This window comes from Drosophila sulfurigaster, chromosome 2L (genome assembly GCF_023558435.1).
Source record: "Drosophila sulfurigaster albostrigata strain 15112-1811.04 chromosome 2L, ASM2355843v2, whole genome shotgun sequence".
NCBI lineage: Eukaryota > Metazoa > Arthropoda > Insecta > Diptera > Drosophilidae > Drosophila > Drosophila sulfurigaster.
Genome location: NC_084881.1, coordinates 25,986,461 through 26,009,265, shown reverse-complemented (window position 1 = coordinate 26,009,265; position 22,805 = coordinate 25,986,461). Strand labels below are relative to the sequence as shown.

General features: G+C 38.4%; 1 protein-coding gene and 1 long non-coding RNA gene across 4 annotated transcripts in view; one reads left to right on the top strand and one right to left on the bottom strand.

Moving 5' to 3' along the window:
• Positions 1-14,666, top strand: part of LOC133841241 (uncharacterized) — a 29,129-nt gene extending 14,463 nt beyond the window's left edge. The window contains exon 2 of the long non-coding RNA XR_009894280.1: positions 14,373-14,666. This is a non-coding gene — a long non-coding RNA (uncharacterized LOC133841241). The remainder of the gene's footprint in view (positions 1-14,372) is intronic.
• Positions 1,785-22,691, bottom strand: LOC133841158 (mucin-2). Of its 3 annotated transcripts, none has more exons than XM_062273466.1 (9): positions 22,555-22,691; positions 19,508-20,568; positions 10,469-10,668; positions 10,091-10,409; positions 9,180-10,025; positions 7,022-8,379; positions 6,333-6,389; positions 3,465-4,971; positions 1,785-2,670 (listed from the first exon to the last, which is right to left on the bottom strand). In XM_062273466.1, exons 2-9 carry the CDS (start codon positions 20,304-20,306, stop codon positions 2,057-2,059), a joined length of 5,700 nt encoding a protein of 1,899 aa, XP_062129450.1. In that variant the 5' UTR covers positions 20,307-20,568; positions 22,555-22,691; the 3' UTR covers positions 1,785-2,056. The 3 variants fall into 3 exon arrangements, with proteins under 3 accessions (XP_062129450.1, XP_062129459.1, XP_062129468.1); XM_062273475.1 differs by lacking the exon at positions 22,555-22,691 and adding an exon at positions 21,681-21,764; XM_062273484.1 differs by lacking the exon at positions 6,333-6,389.
• Between the last annotated feature and the right edge of the window lie 114 nt (positions 22,692-22,805).

Sequence of the window (22,805 nt, the reverse complement as noted above, 5' to 3'; positions counted from 1 at the left end):
AGCGCTCTGTTAGCTGCTGTGCAAAAGCAACCCCATGTGGGCCAAGGCACTCACACACCAACGACGAATCGTTTTGCACTGCGTGTGTGTGTGTGAGAACATTTTATGAATGAAAGGTTTGTTGTTGTTGTTGGCTGTGTCGTAGTACGCACCATTTGCGCTCTCACTTGCACTCACGCTCCGTGTGCGCCCCTTGCTTTGATGTGTCGCGCATATCAACAGTTGTCATGTGATTTGATTTGATTTTATTGGAGTACCTGTTATTAAATTCGCATTTCATTTGATGTAATAAAACAGCACTTGGTTTACACTTCATTATAACTTTGAAAAGTTTATTCAGTAAATGTTTAGTAGTTTCTCTTGGTTTTACTAAATATGAGCTTAAATTATAAAAAATATTTATGTACGTTTTTAAATTTCCAATTTAATTAAAAAGTAGTTTAAGTGTGTCTCATTTTGTTACGATTTCCATAACAAGAAATAAAAACAGTGGCAAAAAGAATATTCTCAATGAGCACCCAGAAAACGATGATAATAATTTTGGTAAAAAATTAAGTACGATGAAATGTTTTTCGAACATTGCAAAAATAATGCAATCGAGTTAAACAATAAACTGATAAACAAAAACAATAAACTCTGCAGTAATTACACTAGGCAACATTAACAAAAAAAAAATCAGATTTAAAAATATATGTATGTAAGGTAAAAAATTAAGAAGATAAACTTTAGGTTTACAATAGATACAAACGCAGTATTTACAAGATCTGTGTGTTGTTGTTTGCTAATAGTATATAATTAAGTTGTTTAGCATTTTCTTCAATTTGTTTACTTCTCTTTTGTTGTTGTTTGCAATTGACAATTTGAAAAGTTGCATCGACTGCGCTCAGCTCAAGTTCAATTTGTTTGTTTTCGACATTCAAGATGCACATATAATTATGCTAAATATACGTATTTCTTTTAGTGTATATTTAAATTGTTGTATTTTATTGTTTGTTTGTTTGTTGTGGGGGTTGGATTGAGTTTGTTTGTGTTTTCGCTTTGAGCGTACTTAATGCGTATGCTTGGTTTAAACATGGATACAGTGAACGCTTTGGGCACTACGACAAATATCACATAATGAGATCAATTGGATTTTTATATATTTTGGGCTTTTCTTTTTTGTGTGTTCCTTTGTTTGTTGTTTGTTGTTTGAATGTGTGTACTCTGTTCGACGACTGGTGGGCATAGTATATATAATATATATAGTTTATAATAGTTTTTCCGTTTTAGCAAACATCATCTTTCATCTTTAATTCTCGCACACAATCTTCTTTTTGAAATTAGCCAAGCGCAGAGATTAAACTAAAAAACTTTAAGTATACGTTGCACTTTAGTTTCTTTTGAGGTATAAATAAGTACAAAAAAAAGACGCGTTGAACAAAACTTTTAAACTAAACAACTTTTCAAATTGTCAATTTCAATCATATCATCGATTTCAAATTTCTGTTCATTTGCTGTGTTTGTTTTTGTTTGTTTGTTTTTTATAGCCTAATTTGCTGGCCTAATTTACATATAGTATAAGTAGTTGTGTTTTGCAATGATTTGTTAAAATATATATATATATAAATTTCTTAAAAACGAATTTAACCAAAAAAATAGAAAACATATTGTTTAGATATAGCTTTTGTGTAAAAATAAAACAAAATTAATGTTTAAAACTTTTGTGTACTTTTTCTCTGTTGTTGTGGTTGTTTCTCTTATGCTTACATTTTTGTGTATGTGTGTGTTGGTGTGTGTGTGTGTAGGTGTGGGTGTGTGTGAAGGGGATTTCCCTAACTTTAAGGTGTCTGCTACAACATTGACAAGGACGCTAAAGAGAGAGGAAGAGAGAGAGTGTTTGTGGGTGAGAGAGTGAGGAGGGGAGTTGGGTGGGTTAGGGGAAATGCTGAGGTGGGTCTTGGTTACAAACATATTCATTTGTTGCTTTTTTGTTTTGTTTTCTTCTACTCAACATTGTCAAATTGCACTCGCGTCATTTTCACATATTTCTTTTACATTTTCCATTTCAATCTGTTTTTTAAACTTGTCCCACATCCTCCTGCTGCACTGGGTCCGCCTCTGGTAGACAATCGGACACCTCGCTGTGCATCACAATCTCAATGTCACCCAACTCGGCAGCTGCCTCCGCCTTCAGCGTCACATCCTCTGCAGCTCGCGATAGTTTCTGCAGCGTATGCAACGTCTCCTCATTGATCGTATGCTCCGGCGATATGTTCTCCTTGAGTTCACGCTTCAGACTCAACGGCATGTGCATCGCATTGCATTCGGGTGGCGTCGCTGACTCGGCCACCGGCGACATAACCGTCGTTCCACTGGCATTATTCGCCTCCAGCTGCGAGGATCCAGTCATCAGCGACATCATTCCGTCGCCGCTGTTGTTGAACGACAAATTTTGGCGGAACACTTGCTTGCCAAAGTCACGCAATTGCCGTGATGCGGTATCCAGAAATGAGCTGCCCCCAGCTGCGTTTTCTCCAGCTGCCGCTCCACTTGCTGCCGCTGCACCTGATGCTCCCCCGCTGCCAATTGCATAGCTGTTGCTCCTCGCAGGCGGCGTCGTCTTCCGCGTCGGCAGCAACGTTACATTCACATCTCCACTGGCGCCCAGCACTGTTGTTGTGGTGGTTGTATCTAGGGGAAGAGAGAAGGAACTTAAGAAGCAGTTCAAGCAAACATTTTCTGGTTTAGTGTGTCTGAAAGTGAGCTCACTTAAGGGGGGAAATATTTCCTGAAACAATAAATTCTACTTTCTTTTTAACCACTAACTATGTACTACGATTGGCCGATTGATTGAACAACAATCTCAACTAACATTTGATACAGCTTTAACACTAAATACTAAGTGCACACTTATCTACTCATTTACGAACTATTTTCTTATGCTACAATTGATTGAATGATTGATGCAATTGATGTAACCTTCTTTCTTTCTTTGATGAATGATTGATTCTAAGTGCCATTCAATCAATCTGTAATATTTTAACAAAACTGCATTCACTACACTAAATCAAACTACTGTCAATCTACGTAAAAAATAAATCACAATAAACTAAACCTAACAGTTGATTGACTGATTGAATGACTAATCCTGATGAATAACTTCTATGTTATAGTTGAATGGCAAACTGATTGATTGATTGAAACATCCACTACACTAATTCAAACTATAGCTAATTTATCTTAATATTATACCTCAAAAAATTTAACCTAGCTATAGATGATTGACCAATTAATTGACATTGATTGATGAATGAATGGACTTTCGACAAACTGATTAATCGATTAAAGCATCCACTACACTAAATCAAGCTACTGCTAATCTCCTTAAATAATAAAGTAAAATAAACTAAACCTTACTACTGTTGATTGAATGATTGGGAATGGAGACTGGGAATGATTGATGAATGAATGGACTTTCGACTAACTCTGTGCGTTGTTTGTGAGTGGCGCCCCAGTTCCTGTGGCCGTTGACACTGGCACCGCCTTCGACTCTGGCGATGAGCTGCGCTGGAACATGCTGCTCGGATTGAAGAGCGTCAGCAATTTATCCACCGTCGTGGGATTGGCGATCCACGAGGATTTCCGCGCACGCTGAGCTGGCTGCGCTGGAGCAGCTGCAGTCGTCGTCGTGGTTGTGACATCCTGACTGGAGGCAGCAGCCGAGAGCGCAACACTCTCTGCGGAATCCTTGGTGAGCGTAATGTCATTGTCGCCAAAGACAGCAATCGGGCAACTCTTGCCGGGGGGCACAGTTACAGCCGCTGCAGCCTCAGAGCTATCGGTGACATCGCTGCTGTTGCTGCAGCAGCTGCTGCTGCTGTTGGTGGTGCTGGAGGAGATGGGCGAACTGCTGCACGAACTGGACGATGTGCTAGGCGAATTGACGCTGCACTGCGGCGACAATTTCTGCTCCGTTTCCTGCGGCTGTTGCTGCTGCTGTTGGTCCTCCTTCTCGTGAATATTTGTACTCGCTGGCTCCGGCTCCACAATGATGACACTGCTGATGGGCAACGCTGCTGTCGTTGCGGCTGTGACTGTGACTGGCGTCGCAGTTGCAGTTGCCGTTGCCAATGTGCTCGTGATCTCTGCCAGCTGGGCAGCGGCTGCTTTGCGAGCTGACTTCAGCATCGGCGTCGGTGGCAAGTGGATGGGCGGCGTCAGGGGATCCTCGTAGATGCGGGACACATGGAAACGGGAACGCGGCGACACCGAGAGTCGCTTAATCGTTTGTGTGGATGAGGTGACCGATGCCATCGAGGGCAACGAACTGGATGTGGGCAATGGCAGAGCAGCAATGGCATTCAGGCTGCTCTGACTGCCCACAGCTGGGATGCTCATGCAGCTGCTGGCCGAGCGTGGCGTCGTAGTCGGTGGCGGTTGTGGCTGCGGCTGTGGTGGATGCTGTGGCGGCAGCTGGGCGAGCGGCGAGGTGGCCGGACTGCTCAGCTCGGCCACGCGCGACACATGAAACCGACTGCGATTCGGCGAGGAGGACGGCGATATCGTGGGCGGACTGGGACCCGGCGAACGCAGACGCGACGACGTTGAGTTTGCCCTGCGCTTCACCTCCAGTTTGGCAGCCGGCGTTGGCATCGCAGTGGTTACTGCCGCTGTGGCAGCGGCCGGCGATGCAATCACTGTTCCGGTCGCTGCATCGACCAGCGGTCGACTGTGGCACGTCAGCGAGATCTTCCGCGAGCCCAAGTAGTAACCGCTGCGACACCGATTGCTGATGGCCGAATTGTTGCTGCCAATTTTGTTTGAGTTGTTGCTTTGGTTATTGTTGCTGTTGTTGCTGCTGCCGTTGCCGCCCACGTTCGCCGCCATCTCCGCCAGCTCCAGCTCCTCGGCCTGCATCTTCTCATTGCGCGAGCACATCGAACGCACGGTGCCCAACACTCGAGTATAGTCCAAGTGCGCATCGCTGCCAATCTGTAACAACAAAATCAAAGCATTAGCATTTATTTCGATTGAAGATTATCGAGTTCTTAGCTTAACTATTGCGTGGTTCTGTGGGGTATGCACAACTGAAGGAGAAGCACGGAGTGTGAAGCTAAGGAGCTAAGTGATCAGCAAGCATAGTGTGCCATCGGTATTTCTTAGTATTTTTCGGTATATTAATTCGGGATATTTTAAGAAAAATACTGCACTTTTTATTTTTGTATTTTTTTGGTATATATGTTTGGTATATTTGAAGAAAAATATGATACTGCTTTTTACTTTAGTATTTTTCGGCATATTTATTCGGTATAATTTAAAAATAATACCGTACTACATTTTTCTGTGGTATTTTGTCGGTATATTGTTTGTTATATTTTAGGAATAATACCGTACTTTTATCGAAAATGCGTAGGGCGTATCTCAAAGTCGAACACACCTACTTGTTTAAATTATAAATAAGTACCCTTTATAAATTTACTAATATGAAGTTCAGAACCCATAGAACAAAGTGTGCTCAACTATAAAGTATGTTGGCATTAATCTACTTTTTATGAATTCTATAGTCGTAACACAATAATGAATTAATTTCATGTAAAATACTCAGCTTATATTACACAATTTTTGCTGAGTATGCTCAACGCTGTGCAGAGACATACATTTATTCCACAAACTATTTTTAAGTCTACATAACTGAATGTGATCGACTTTAAAGTATGCTGCCTTTTATTTAAGATTGAATGAAACTCTTGGCAAGTCGTATTGTAAGTTTCGCCTTCTACGGAACAAGCAGAGTGTGCTCGACTATGAAGTATGTCAGCACACTATTTAAATTGTAAAGACTGATTTAAAGAATGCTTATTTAAAGAAACTTCTCTAATAAATCATACTCATTAACATTAAAGCTACTACGGCAATATCAATGAGAATGCACGACTAGAAGGCACCCTGTATTGCACAATTTTGTATGTAGATAATTGCCAGCTAAATTTGCTTGCTTATATTGCTCTACAAGCTTCTACTTTAATTAAAAAAAGCATGCTCGACTAGGAAATACCCTAACTACAAAGCTGTATCCTTCAGTTATGCACACATTATGTTGTTGGTGCTTAGTTTGCATATTAATTCGATTAATTGGTGTGCTTAAAATAGGGGAAACGCTGCAGCATTTGAATTATGGCATTGTTAGGCATGGATATTATTAATAATGTTTATTATTGGTGTTATTTTGCAAGCTAAGCTCGTTGTATCTCATCAGCTGATAATGATTCAGAGGGTTATCGAGAGAGAAAGATAGTTAAAAGAGTAAGAACGAGAGAGAGAATTTGTTGGTGGATGATGAGGGATTTACTTACGCTCTCCTGGGGCAAAGGCGTTGGCGGTATAACATTTACTATCGGCACAATGGGCAACTTTTGCGATGAAGGAGTTGAAGTTTAAAACAACAACAACAACGACAACAATATAACAATATAACGAAACGAATAAACGATAAATAAATGATTGATCAAATTGAAAAAAATGTCAACAAATCAACAATAAACTCAACAGACATGGCACAAACTCTGTACGCAAATCTACTTCGAATATAAGTTTATAAACATTCTTTTTGGAAATATTTGACTCTTTGGCTTTTAGCCAAGAGTTTGGAAATGTCAATAACACGGCTGCCAAAAATATGGTTTAGGATTAATGAGTATATAATTTAAATTGATTGAGAATCTTTAGATTACAGAAAATCATTTGAGTGTCTGAAAATATTTCCCATTCAATTCGCACTTCTTATTTTAATTGCAGTGCATTAACAATCGGACCTTCCCTACTTTATTTTCTTAATTTTAATTCCTAATCTGATTTAACAATTTAACATTTTTCCCCTTCGTGTTATTGACACTTTTTATAGCTTTGTCAAACAAGTTGAAACGCAACGTTATCAAGAACGCAACATTCAGCAGCTGCTCACTGGGAAATAGTGTCATAAGTATAGACTTATCATCAAGAATCGAACATGATCGAACTGATCTATGGAGACCAAGTGACTTACCGTTAGACGCTTGGGCTCATCGTTGATGTCGATCTGAGTGATGGTCTTGTTGGACTTGAGCACCTCGGCAATAATGTTCAGACTTTCGACCTCTAGTTTATTGTCCCGAATATCGATGCGCTGCAATTTGCTGTTGCCGCCAAACGTGAGAATCGAGGCGAGTGTTTCAATGCCCTTGGCACTGAGATGCGCACTCTGCAGCCCCAGCGTGGTCAACGTCGTGTTCTTGGTCAAACTATCCTTGATGGTGGCCACAAAGTCATTGGACAAACAGTTCTTGCCGATGTTGAGCAGCTCCAGCGATGAGCTGCGCGACAAAAGCTCCGCAATGCTCGGTCCACAATTCTTGGTCAGATTATTGCTCCACAGTGCCAAGGCTTTGAGGCCACTTGGCGCCCGAATCGTCGACTCGGCGGTGGCATCAGTCAACTGCCGACGCGACAATGTATCGTTCTTGGTCAGCTTCTCGGCGAGCTGGGGATCCGCGGCACTTGTGCTGCCATCCAGCGAATTCTCGCTGCACAAACTATCAGAGCTCTGGGAGCGATTGCGTGTCGACTGATTGAGGTAGGCGCAACTGGATTCGGTGCGTCGCAGTCCGCTGCTGACGCCGCCCGGCGATGTCGAAGGCGGCGGCGGTGTCGGCGTTGGACTGGGACAAGGACTCGCACTCGCCTCCTTCTCCTTGGCCCCAGTCAAACACTCGGCGGCGATTGTCACCTTCGGCGTCGTCGTTAACGTTGTCGTGGCCGTTTCAACGGACATGGGCGTTGAGGCCACCGCCTCCTCGGCCGCCACCAGCAGACACTCTGTCGACTCGCTCGCTATCGTCGCCGTCTCGATGGCCATCTCCTTGGCCATATCGTCGAGTCGCGTGCTCTCCAGCGACACCGACAGGCGACTGAACTCGTCGGGCAGATGCCGGCTGATGTCGCCCTCGGATGCGCTCTCGAATGCCGAATCCGTGCTGTGCGTATCCTCAAAGTCATCGCCATTGGCCTTCGCCGCATTTTTGTTCATATCCAAGGGCCGCGATCCGCTCGCCGCGCCCCCATTGATGCAGTCGCTCTCCTCCGCAGTTACTTCGTAAATGGTGCCCGCTCCGGCTCCCACTCCCGATCCGCTCGAGCTGACATCGACGGCAACTGGAACTGGAACTACAGCTAATACAACAGCTGCTGCTCCTGCTGCCGCCGATGCCTGATTGTTATTGTTGATGGGGAGGTTGGAATTAGAGTTGGAGTTGTTGTTGGTGTTGTTGTTGTTGGTGTTATTGTGGGGGGAATTTGCATTGTTGTTGTTCTGTACACAGGTTTCATTGGGTTCAACGGTTTTAGCCTCTGTTGAGGGAGTAATATCTGCAAGGAAAATAAATATAAAGATGTTAAAAACATAAGTAAATCAGGATTATGAAGAATTGTTTAAATTAATCATTTCCCTTACCGATTCTCTAGTTTTACTGATTCCTTTCTTAAACTATCTATGCATAGCTCAAAATTTTTACAATTATACTTTACAAGATTTAAGGCAGTCTTAAGAAATTATTGCTCTCATTGTTCTACTACATCGCGAATTTAAAGTTAAAGTAGCTGATTCTTTCCTTAAATTATCAATCCAAAGCCTACAAAGTAAGAGCTAGAAAGCTTCAGTTTTTGCATGTTATAATTTACAAGAGTAAATGCAATAAGGCAGGGCTTTCATAAAGTAACATATTACTTAACTATTTTTCTTATTATCGTTAATTTAATTTAAGATGCTATGTAACTGATTCCCTCCTTAAATTATCAATGCATAGCTCAAAAAGTAAGAGCTAGAAGGCTGAAGATTACACGTCTTAGTTTACAAGATTCCATGGTGCATTAAGCGTGGGTCTTTTCAATGATTGCTCTAACTTTCCTACTACATTGCGAATTTAAAGTTGTTAAATAAACTTATAAAAGACCATAAAGTAAGAGCTAGGAGAATGACAATTTTTCTACAAGACAATTTCTCATAATTTTACCGTGCAATAAGTCTGAGTTTCCTCATATATCTTAAGAATTGCATTAAATTTAACTAACAGCTCCAGTATAGTAAATACATCATTACATATGTTTCCTAAACATTTTCCTCAAAATTACTTGCAAACTCTCTTAGAAACCTATCCAATTATATTTACCACATAAGTTGCGTTCATTTTGGGAACTTTGTTGCTGCTGTTGTAGTTGCTGTTGTTGTGCTGGAGACAACTGCTCCAGGGAACTGTCCAAAGCCGCCGCTTCCAGCGTCGCCGGCGTTGCCAAAGACTCATCTATGGAGGTCGTTGCTGCTGTTGCCGAAGTCGCCAGCGATTTGCTGCTTGCATCGTAGTTATCGTTGCTCAACTCGCTAATGTCTTCGGAGCAGCAAGCGGCCAATGTGTCGGTGGAGATATTGGATGGCGCCTCTTCGCTGGAGCTGTCGCTGTTCATCGACAGCAACTTGTCGAGCATGGACTGACCGGTGGCACTCTGATTGCCGCTTCTCAGCGTGCGCACCGTGTCCTCTGTATTGTCATCCTCGGCATCGTTCTCCAGCTCCACCAACACGGCCACAGGTGGATCACAAACACTTGGCTCTTCTACAGCAGCTGTTGAAATTGCTGCCGTTGTCTGCTGCTGCTGCTCGACTTCTTTCACTTTCTGAACGGCCTCCGTTTCCTCTTGCTTGGCTGAGCTGGTTTCAACACTCTGCTCGCTAACTGGCGCTGCAATCTCCACCGGCGAGATGGGCTCATCGTCCTCAATGGCACGCGCTCGCTGCAGCGGCAAAGCGCTGCGTCGCTCCAAATCTGTGGCCTGCATGATGAGCGCCTGGACGAGATACTTGACGCCATCGTCGCGTATATTATTGTTGCTAATGTCGATCAACTCAATGATGTAGTTGAAGCGCAACATGCCAGCAATATGCTCCGCATCCGTGCAATCCAAATCGTTGTAGCCCAGCCACAGCTCTTTCAGTATCTTGTTGTGGTACAGTTGATAGCCTAAGAAACCGAAGGAGAAGAAGTGGATTAATCTCAGTTTAACATCTTAATAGCATTCTACATACAGAAACTGGTTAGAGGCGGCCCCTTTAAGCCGCAGTGTTCCAGCTTGAGTGTGTGCAGATTGGAGGTGCTTAAAGCATGGCCCAGATTCTCGGCGCCCACTTTGGAGATCTGATTGCCCTCGGCATTGAGCAGCTGCAGCTCCTGGCTGCGTCCCACCATGTACGTGCAGAGGTTCCAGCCTCGAACGGTCATCGGATCGCGATTGTATGAGATGTCCAGTTCATTGGCCGCCTCATAATATTCAATCATCTGGCACAGGGCGCTCAGGCAGCTCTCATCCAACAGGCACTCGGACAAATCAATCACCTTGTATTGTATCTGTGAATTAAACAATCTTTAGCTGCACTCCTTTTCTTTATATTTATTTCTAAACTTACCCGCTTAAAGATCTCCTCCAGGGGTTCACAATCATTGGGCGACAGATTGATGCCTTTTAAGGACAACACTGGCTGTCGCGTCAGGCTCAAGTCGAGCGACTTAAGATGATCCAGAATGTTTTTCATTGGCTTCGTGTGATGCTTAGCACAGGATTGTTCGTACAGTTCGGAGATCTCGGCAATGCTCGACACCTGGTAGGCTGTAAAATGAAAAGAAAATCGAATCCATTAATAAAATTTATCAAAAATTAAAGTAAAGAAATATATAATTGCAAGGACTGGAAAAATTTGAGAAACCCTTCTAAAAGATTCATATAATACATCAGAAACCTTAAATCCTACAAAAACACTTTATAAGAGGTTGATAAAATCTTTAAATATCTTTGTAAAATAACATATTAATATAATCCTTATGAAACCTTAAATCCCTAAGAAATCTTAATAAAAGATTGATAAAATCTTTAAATATCTATATAGAACATCATGCCAATTAAATGCTATAAAACAGATATTATGTAGGAGTTGATTAAAATACTTTAGCAATAATTATGCAAAATAAAAAATACATTTATAAGGAAGTTAAAAGATTTAAAGATAAGAATCAAGAAAATCATTAAATCCTTAAGAATCCTTTCTAAAATATTAATATAATCCTTAAGAAACCTTCAGTTCTTAAGAAATCTTTATAAAAGATTCATATAATTTGTAAATATAATGCTATAAAAAAGTTTTATGTAGGCTATTAATCAACGCCTATTACCAATAAGTAGGCAAAATTAAAAATAAGTTCGTTTATAAGAAAGTTAAAAGATTTAAAAAGAAGAACGCATTATTACTATTTAGTATGAACAATAGTAATTTCATTACTATTTATAATGATCAATAGTTATTTATTATATTTATTATAACAATCCATAAATAGAAAACTCTCTCAAAGTGTTAAAATAAAAATATAAAATTCCAAAGAAATTTTGTAAAAATAAGAATTTCCTGTTTATGACAATCAAAAAGTTCGCTAAGCTGGAAACAAATTTCAACATTATTCATACTCGAATTTCTAAAGAAACTTTACATTGTTTCCTCTATTTCAATTCTAGTTTAGCGCGAAACCAATCCTAACTATGAGATTTTCAACAAGATAATGCCACATAGTTGTATAATTATCATTGAGTTGAGAAGCCAAGCAAAAGCTTGGGAAAATACCATATAGTGTATATTTGTACAATGCTGTGACGGAATGGCAACTTCAACAAATAATAGACGTAACGCTGAGGCGGCAGTTGATCAAAATTCCACAAATTGTGATCAAAAATACATAAATACAAAAAAGAACATTGTTGAGTCAATAAACTGTCTGTGAGTCTTCCGTTTTGTCATGCGATGTGACAATTTGAAAGCAACTACGTCGAACTGGGAAAAGTAAAAATGAAATATGCTTATATATGATATAAAATACCCTATAAATAAGTAAAATTTTGAGAAATAAATCAAAAGAATGTGTGACCATATTAGAAGTACACATTTAAGTTTTTGAAATTATAAAATGAAATATAAAATGTGTTTAACTCTGAGAAAGTATGAAATAAATTAAACAACTTTATAAATTTAGGTTTGTATGCTTAATAAGTATACCCCTTTGAAGTAATTAGTGCGGGGTACAACAATCAGCTGCCTTTTTATAAAGCGCTTCAAATATTTGTCGCAAATCGAGCTTACACACATAAATAAATAAAAATATATTGTTCAAATATGACAAATAAGACGAGCAGTTGGCGCGTGCACTCTTTGGATCATTATCACGATCATTATTATTGTCCCCCCACTGGAGTGACTGATGACGATGATAATGATGATGATGATGATGATGTGTGGTGGCCGGCAAAACATAGACAAATTGTTCGCAAATGTCAAAATGAAATTGCGGCATTTCCAAACGATTCTGCGGCCTGGCAAAATCGTGAACTTGTAATTTGCGACTCAGTCTCAGTCCGTCTGTCTTTCTGTCCGTCCGTCTGTCTGGGTTGGAGAATAGTTGTAGCTTTTGTCCCATGTTGTCTATCATTTGGCATGACAAATGCGACGGCACTTGCCGAGTAATTTTCAAACTAAATTTAGAATTCTCACTTTGTTTGCTATAATTTGACAAGACAAGCCAAACGAAAAATGTAAATATTTTCTTTTGATATGGGTTAACTACAAGTACGAGTCGCGTATATACTTTTGTGCTTATGATTTTCAGCCGAATCGAATTGAATTCTCGTTTTTTTTTGTATTTTTATTTCTATTTGCCGTTGTTGTCTTGACAAAGAAAGAAAGAAGGAATTGTGCCAAATGCCAAGTGCATTGAAAGACATAGCGACACATAGAATAACTTATAAATAGTTTGCAGCGTTCTTTTCGTGAGAAACGTAAACAGATTAATCTATCATTGAGCAAGCAATTAAACGATCCATTTTAATTCAACGTATAGCACGACAAACGACAAACTTGAACGTTGTCTAGTATTCCTCTATTTATTTCTACCTTTTTGCCACTTGGCAATCATTCAAAAGTGTCCTATCATACAGCTCTCAGTTTTCATAGTTCTATTCGTGACAGTCAGACAGACGGACAGACGGACGGACAGACAGACGGATGGACATCTGTTAAATGATTCATTAGTGTTCGCATGCTCAGTCAAAAACCAACAATTTCCCCCTTGCCCAGGTATTGTTATTATATATCCATTTACTATTATAGATATATGTATATACCTCTATTTATATTTATGTTCGCTGTTTGCTTTTTTCGCCAGACAATGCGACGACCGGCTTTGCTTTTGACTTCTACTTTTCATTTCGTTTCGTTTCGTTCACTTAATTGTAAATAATTTCTCAACTGATAAAATATTTTCCACTGACAGCAGACAATAGCTTATATGGCTTTTATTATTTTTTTGCTGCTATTTCTATCGCTGTCTAGAGTGTTTTTTGTTTCCCCCTCCGCGATAAGCGCAGTGTTTATAATTACAGACTGTAAATGAAAATTATTAATATCAAATCTAAATTATAGTTGCCATCGATAATAAGTGTGTGTGTGTGTTTGGCTATCATTCTATGCCAACATGATGCCATCAGATAATAATCTGCTTGATTAATTAATTAATTCGTTAAGCACCATTTCCGCGCTCTCTCTCTCTCTCTCTCTCCCTCTCTCTTTCGCTCGCTGTCTCTGAGTTGGCAATAAAACGGAAAATAATTTTCCTAAGAAATTTTGCGTCCCTCTAACATTCCTACTAGACAACTTTTAATGATCTGATGTTCTACTCTATAACACACTCTATGGAAACTTAACTAAACCTTTTCTATACTATTCTCAAATATTTATTTATTTAAAATACCCTTTTTATATACGCTACCCATAGAGATGAAGGTTTTAACTTTGTGCCTGCAGGAAATATACCAAATATAGCAATCGATATATTATGTTAATTTTGTATATTTTAAGAATAGTATGAATACGTCTGAAGAATACATCTCTTAAACTACATATCAAATATAACTTTCGGTACATTTTAGTGTTTTTGCCTGCAAGAAATATATGTAATTTTCAATATACTAAATAAAGCCTTCGGTATGTTTTAGTATTTTTGTATTATTTATTATATTTTGTATTATATCAATTTTATTTTAAGAAAAATATTTACACATGTTCGCTCTTATTTCAAATGCTGTAGCAATTTTACTTGTTTATAATATGTAGTTTACAAACATTAAAAATATTTTATGTAAAAGCTTAGCAAATAAGTTAAATACCACACACTCAAATATATTTTTCTATTTTAAAATCCTAATTTAAATGCTTCTAAAAATTAATATACCTCACAAAACTAATGAAGAGTATTCTCTCTAAAAAAAAAAACTAGGCCTATGTGAACCAGAAATTTACGCAAAAACCCAAGAGCGAGAAACGAAAACGAGAAGAAAACAATTTGAAGATCATGAAGGCGAAGAAATCATAAACAATTCGAGAGTGTAAATAAACTAAGCAAAGTGCAAGAATTTCAGCAAAGTTTCGGCAAATACGTAAAGCTTGTTCTCTGCTCTGCTCTTATCTCATTCACAACCCGATAAAATATACAAAACAAAAAAAAAAAAAAAAAGAAAACAAGAAAAAAAAAGAATAAAATTTCGGCTAAAGCATATGCGAAAGATAAATACTTAATACGACTTCTTAATCAAAAAAATTGGTTTGTTGTTGTCGCGTTTTATTTGTTTATTAGTCAGCATTTGGACTTTTGAAATGCCAGATAAATAATTGTGCGCTCAACTCGAAATATTTTGGTACACTTAACTGCCTCATTTCTATTTAAATATTGCTCGCTATTTTTATACACAATTTTTATAAATTTCAATTGCAATTGTCGCCGACTTATAATATAATATATATTTGTTGTTTATTTCGAGTGTGTATCATAAATGGGAGGATCTGGCGGCAAATCACACGAAATAAATTAAAGCGTTTAATCATATGCTACATCAGGCGGTTCTCGTTCTATATGGAGGATATATGTACGTCTCTATCTATATAGAGTACAGTATAATTGGCATATATAAGTGTATGAGGAAGCTAACACAGACGACAACGACGACGACGAGCTGACGATGACGTTGATTCAATTATCGATCAATAGCGAATTGGTTCATCCGTTGGTGAAAATAAAAAGAAAACAGCGACCGAAGTCTAAAGAAGTCTACAAGACTGCCAGAGACCCTTTTAATAGTATAAAATCATGTATCTTGGAATAGAAGCTTTTAAATATACTTTATTTTCAAAGGAAATGTTTAATAATTGCTTAATACATGCTAAACGTCCTTCCTTAAAGAAGTCTACAAGACATTCAAAGACCCTTTTAATACTATAAAACTATGTACCTTGAGGAGGTCCTCTTAAATAAACTTTTTTCTTTCAGAGTGAATAACTAAAGAGAGCAAACTATACACGATAAGCATATGCTAAAAGTCCTCCGTTAAAGAAGTTTATAAGACTTTCAAAGACTCTTTTGATGGTATAAAATTGTGTAGTTCGAAGAGGTCCTTATTATTTTTTCTTTAAAAGCGAAGGTATAAAAGGAGCAAATTACACATGTTGGGCATATTCCAAACGTCCACTGAAGAAGTCTACAAGACATTCAGAGACCCGTTTTGGAGGTATAAAATCATGATTCTAGAAAGAGTTCTTCTTTTTCAAAGCGAATATTTAACCAGAACACATGCTAATCGTCCTCCGTTACAGAAGTCTACAAGACTTTTAGAGACCCTTTTGAATAGTTGAAAATCATGTATCCTAAACAGCTCCTTTTAGACATACTTTATTTTTAAAGCCAATAACTAAATACCGTAAATTATACACGCTAAACAATCATCAATTTCCCCTTTCCTTCTCTACAATTACAGGGTATTAATATACCGCCTGCGGTTGGTTGTTGTGCTGTGTTGTGTTGTGTGCCTATAACAATTGGTGTATTAAACGCTCTTCAATATTTTATGATTCTATTGATTTTTATGCGTTATCGACGCGTCATTTCAGAGGGGTTTGTGGAGTCGAAGACATCGACGTTGACGTCGAGAAAGGCGCAAAAGTACAACAAATAAAAGCAAAACGAGACACAGAGACACACACATAACATAAAAGCCAACGCGACAAAAGAGCTAAGAGTGAGCGCAAAAATTGTTCAATTAAATTGCTGTTAATTTGCTGCTAAACATTTACAATGTCGGCAATTTGAGCGAATGTGTCTCGAAACTTGTTCTCAACGTTTTTTGCCATTTATTGAATTCAGTTTTGTGTTGATTTTGTGTTGGCAACAACCTTCGCCAACAACAACAGCAACAACAGCAAATGAGAGTCAAAACTCGTACAAAATGTAGATAGAAAGAACACTCAACAAATTGGCAGCAAGTCGATAATTTATTTAGCCAAAAAAAAATACAAACGCTAAAGCAAACGAGCACGTCAATGAAAATGTTTTATTAAAACGTGAATAAATCGGTTTTGATTACCAACACACTCTACTATACAGCTAAATAAATAAAGACACTCGGGGCCTTTGATTGGAAGTGATGCAAGAGATTTGCACTCCATTTTGTTGTTTGCTTATCAATCAAGTTATTCACAAAAAAAAAAAGTGTAATTTATGTAGTTCATACTTTTATTAAAAGATTAAATAAATTTGTAGGTTTAGTATTTTTAATCTTAGAGATAACAGCGATCGAATTGAATTATTGATGCTGATCAAGAAATCTATTTAAAAGGTTTTCCCAACATTTCGACGAGTATTATTAGCGATTTCGCATTTCAGAAGGCACTTGAACAAATACTTTCTTATCGCAATTATTGATACGTAAGTAGGTAATCAGCCCCTTGCTGCTGTTGCTGCTGCTGAGAGGAGGCGACAAATTAAATGCCACAAGTCGTTCATCATTGTTGAACTTCACATGCTGAGACACAATTATCCCAAAACAACGCATGATATACGACCAGATTATGATGGCTCTAATGTTGAACCCCCGCATACCAAAAAAAAAAAAAATAGGGAACTAATGAGGAATAATGTATTATGTGGTCACAGATATCAACATCATATTTTGTTTGCTTTGCTAAGGGGAAATTGTTTTCGTACTTGACATTTTAGCTAAATGCAAAGATTAGCATTTATATATTTTATATTCTCTGCTCCGTTGTGTGTGTGTGTGAGTGTGTTTTCTTTGTTGATTCGCTCGCTTTGTGCTCGTTTTTCCTTGTTTTGTTTTGTTTTGCTTTGCTTTGCTGGAATTGCATTAATTAATTACATCGAAATGTGCATTAATCGAGCTCGTGACATTTTTATCATCTTTCATTAGTACTTTAAGTGCTACACATACAAATGTACATACTTTATTATTATATATGTATGTACATGCGCTTTAAGCCTCTTCAGCAAATTGCTGAATATGCAAAACTTACAAAAAGGAATGAAAAAAACAGTTGAGTAACTAAATTTATTTCGAAAAGATTTCAACTACGTTCTGAATAACGTCTTCTTAAAGTTTTGGCAAATAAGTCTATGGTTATCGATACGCCCTTTGACCTTGAAGGCACTTAACCCATTGGAAGTGCTTAACCCACCAGCACCCCCAACATTTATAGCTGTATAAAAAAGTAACTGAATCCTTGAAATTTCATGTGCTTTCCCCATTAATCGACATTGTAACCTTTGCAAAATGAAATGAAGAAGTTTTTGTATGCGTCAAGAGATTATAAATGTTCATTTTGTTGCGTCTTAGCCTCCAGTTTCGGAGTGTAAAGTGACAACGATGACATCACACACAGCACGAGTTGTTACACCTACTACAACAAGCAGAAGGCGAAAAAAAAGTAAAGGCAAAAAACGAAGAAAAACAAAACGGCAGCAAAACTAGCAAACAAGATATAAACAAAGGCAAGCAACGAATTTAAGCAAACAAACAAATACAAGAGTCACATACACAATCGCTCACACATATGTATAATATACATATACATAGCTATTTTGTAAGTGCGTGTGTGTATGGAAACAAACACGTTGAACAAATCGTAATCGTTTCAACACAATTTATAGCATTTATACGGTGAGAAAACAGATAGTAGACAAATGGCAGACATGAAGCGAGCCTACAAATGGAGCGAGCCGGTAAAATGGACAGAAAGAGCGAGCGAGAGAGAGAGCAAGATTTGCGCGAGAGCCTGAACACTCTCTTTTCTTACGTACGTAAGATGGAAAGAGAGAAGCGTACAAGCAAAATTAAAACGTAACCGATCCCCAAACAGAAACTGAAACGTTGAATTTGTCGTATCTTATCAGTAATTCTGTTGTTGTCTTTATCGCTGGCCGCAAAAAAAAAAAAGAAAAATTAAACATATTCGAATAGTACTACAACAGCGAGTACTCGCAACTACGAATAACAAAATCAAAGGCAAACAAATAATAAAAATAAAAATAACCAATCACTCATGGCAATAACAATGCTTAGTCGAAAACGGCGACAAAATTCAAAATATGGCAGAGTATAGAGTATTAATATGGGAATACAGCAGTGTAGATTAAAGAAACAGCTGTATAGCATTAAATAGAACTACTGAATACTACGTTAGAAAACTACGTATGCAAATTGTTTCCAATCAAACACAAAGGATTTTCTTTAAATTTGCAAAACAAATATGCCAACATTGTTCAGGCTATTGTAAACTGTCATCAATTCACACAAACACACTGATTGATTTGTGTCACACGCTGGACAAGGAAGAAAGAAGAGTGAAAGAGAAAACGAAGAGTGTAAAAACAAACGCAATGCATTTGCATTGTATTTGATCTGCGGAACAAAATCATAGTGGGACATCTCCGCATGAACATTTAACTGCGTTTTCACCGAATTGTCGGCATTTGACACTCACCGCATGTCGTGCCATCGAATACTATTGGGGTGTCAACATTCTTAGCTGGCAGCGTGCAGTCAGCGTCATTCACTCAAAGGAAATGCATGAATATTTTTGCGCACTTCAATTGCATTGGCTAATTTCATTCTGGCAGCCGCCCACACTATCTCTTTCTCTCTCTCGTTCTTCTACTCGCTCATTTCTTGTTGCTCTCGATTAGTTATCGGAGTCCTTTCTTTAGCTGCTGAGTTTTGCGGCATTTCGTTGCGAGAATTTGTAAGCAATTCAATTTATTTAATTGAAATAAATCACAGGAAGTACAAATTTACGACATGTGTCTCAAGTTTAAACTTCCGCGATTGCACATGTACCCCAACCGATAAGATTTTCAAAACACAAACAAACAGCTCGAAATCGATATCACACAATATCCAGTATACAAAACGAGTGAAATTGTCTAACACATCACGTAGTATTTTGAATAAACAAAAATAAACAAACATAAAGCTGTTGCTATTCTAGTAGTATTCCAGCAATGTAAATCATTTAACGACTATTTGCGTAAATCAATATCGATTTTTTATAAATTTGTGCATTTGTGCTCACCTTGTTCCCATGGATTTGCCGGCTCGAGATATCCGGTGACAAGCTCCTTATCACTCTCCGGGAATGACACGCGACGCGGCATCGCTGTTGCTGTTGCAGCAAACGAGCTGTCGGAGAATTTACGCTGCAGCAGACTTGGCGCAGTCGAATAACCGCCGCTACTTCTGCTGCTGCTGATGGGAACAACTGTTTTTGTTTCGCTGCAGCTGGTCACACTGTTGGGCTGGCTTAAGTTTGGGCTTGGATTGGATGCCAACGAATCGGTTCGCCATACTGCGCTTTGTTTGGCGCCGTGATAAATTTTGATTTTCTGTTGTTGCTGTGTACGCATCTGAACATCATCAGCGCTCGAAGCATACAAAGCGATGGCTGTTTTAGCTAATTCTGGCAGCTGCTGCTCCTCTGCCACAGCTGACAGCGCTGACATCAACGTCGACGGCGACTGCGGCTGCGTAGCTGCATTTGTATTAGTATTTGTGTTGTTAGCTGTCACTGTCATTGTTGTTGCTGCTGCTGTTGCTGTTGCTTGACCCTCAACAGTGGGGGCGACAGAGGCAGCAACAACAACATTTGCTGCTGTGTTTGTTTCTTCTTCCGTTGCACTTGGTGCCGTTGTTGCTGCCGTTGTTGGTTCTATTGTCGCCGTCGCATTTGCAAGGTGCGTTGAAATTGTTGGCTCCGTTCCATTGCCAGTTGTTTCAGTCGGGGCCATTGTTGTTGCTGTTGCTGCTGTTAGTGTTGCTAATGTTGATGTTAATGTTGCAGTTGGCGCGGCATTGTCATCGATGTTGTGTAACATGGTAACTAAGCGATTTTTTTTTTGTTTTGCTTTGTTTTAATTTTATTAGAAATGTAAATTTTATGTTTTTGCTTTTTTTTTTTGTTTTAATTTTATTTGTACATACACATGAATTTATTTACACGTTATTTTGCTTTTGCATACGATATTGGTTCGCGCCTCTTTGTTGCGTGTGGCATTTACATTTTCGGCGATTTTACAAATGCAACCAATCGAGCGCAACAAATCTAATTTAGAATTAATTTTCTTTTTTTGGTCAGCACTGCGAATAAAAATTGATTAGCAATCACACACATACGTATTTATTAATTGTATTTCAAAACTTTATTTACTTCTAATCAGCCAGCCGCACACATTACAAACACAAAATTTTCCTCTCGACCCGAAAACACACTCTAAAAATTTCCATGTAAAAAACTGTGTTTCAAAACAACAACACAGTAAAATGAAACGCAAAGCAAAACCAAGAAGAAGCATCGTCGGCGGCATTGAAATGAGCGCGCATTTGCTCTCTCACTCTCGCTCGCGTCAAAAACATTACCTAATTGTTGTTGTTATTGTTTTTGTGTGTGTTTGATATTTGCGAGCAAAACGTTTTGACCAATAGAAGGCAGGGTGGGGAATAGGGGCAGTTAGCGTTTGTTATTGTTTTTCATTAATTCCACGCCATTGTTGTTGTTGTTGCTGTTTCTGTTATCCCCATGCACATTTTGTATTTTTGTTTACTACACACACATACACTCAGTCTGCCTTTCTCTCATGTCATGTGTGTATGAGTCTGTGTGTTTGTGTGCGAATAACACGCGCCCTGTTGCATGCAAAATTCAAATTAAAAGCCAATTGCAATTGGTAATTGCAATCTGCCAAAAGGAACACAACATACAATTGCAACACGCTCGCGTTTGAACAATTTTTTTCCCTCTTCACCACATTGCATATTTGTTTAGAATAAATATAAATTACGTCACATTCTAGCACTCTCTCCTGCTCTCACACACTCTCTCTCTCCACTCTGGAGAGTAAATTTTCAAAAAACAACACACACGCTTATTATTATTGTTGGAGTACGCGAACAAAGGATTTTTATTACAATTTATAAGGCATCAATTTCTGGACGAATTTGTTTATTTATTTATTTTTTTTTTGCACTATAAGTGACTTTTACTTTGCTTTTGCATTTGCTTTTGCTTTACAATTGCTTTGTTGGTGGGCCTATGTTTTTGTTTTTATTACACTTTGGCATTTATGTAGTAGTTGTTTTACGTGTGTGTGTGTGCGTGTATGTACAATTTATTGGCGCATATTTTTATTTGTTACACAATTATACACATTTAATCCGCAGGGTGGATTTGTTAGAGCGAAATAAAAACATACAAAATAACTAAAAATCGCATCCGAGCAACAACCAACAACAACCGATCACAAAGACGTTGAAAATGCAAAAGGTAGAAATCGACTAATAATGAGCGAGCAGTAGCAGCAGCAGCAGAAACACGCACTGCGCTCTTTCTCGCTCTCTCAAACACACACACTGTCAGTCTCTCTTGCCTAGAGATGCGCATTTGAAAAGCATGACCCGATGGCAATTAGAATTTTACAAATGTATAGCAAATGAAAACCAATAACCTTTTACCACTATACACATAATGCTACCCAAAGTAATTACTTTGTTCAGCATTCCTAAAGTATTTATTATTATTTTTATATTAGTTGTATTGAATGAAATTCTTCCAATAAAACGCACGACAATAGCACGACACGCAGTCAACTCTAGCCCAGCGTTGCCAGACTTAATTAGTTCTTTCATTTGTTATCACAGCACTCTGAAACTCAATGTCTGAATCCTGTTAATTAAAAATATATAATTTTTAATACCATCAAACACTTTTGGCTTTGGTATAGCATAAAATTATTTGCAGCTTAATACATTATTGTCGATGTGATGCGCCGACTTTAACGTCGCAAAATTGGCAGCGCAGCGAATGTCGCGCTCTTTTTTTACGCAGCTCTCCCGTCCCAACGATTGAATTTTTATTTTACGCCTATCACATGAAAACAACGAATTTGTTTAAACGCGGCCGCTTTAATTGTTGTAAGCCTTTATACGAATGCCTAACACGACTAATTTTGCTGATTTTTAAGTTTTTAAGCGAAGTATTTTAAACGGAATTGGCAACCAAAGAGCGACTAAATTATTATAATTTAACCACTTGACAGTGTATTTATTATTTTTGAAAAAAACTATAACCTTTTTAGTTGTTTTGGGGGTTTTTATATTATTTTTCTTGGATGTCGATTGCACACGCACTTTTCATTTTTGCTCTCGCGTTAACAAAACACAGACTAAAAGCATTTGAAATGAATGAATTCAGACTTTTTGCCTTAAAAAAGAGCTTTTCTCAAAGCTCTTTTTTATTTAACACCTGTGTTGCAGTGTGACCGCATGAAAACTTCTAAAACATACCTTCAAACGTTGAGATATGCTAAAATAGAAATGTC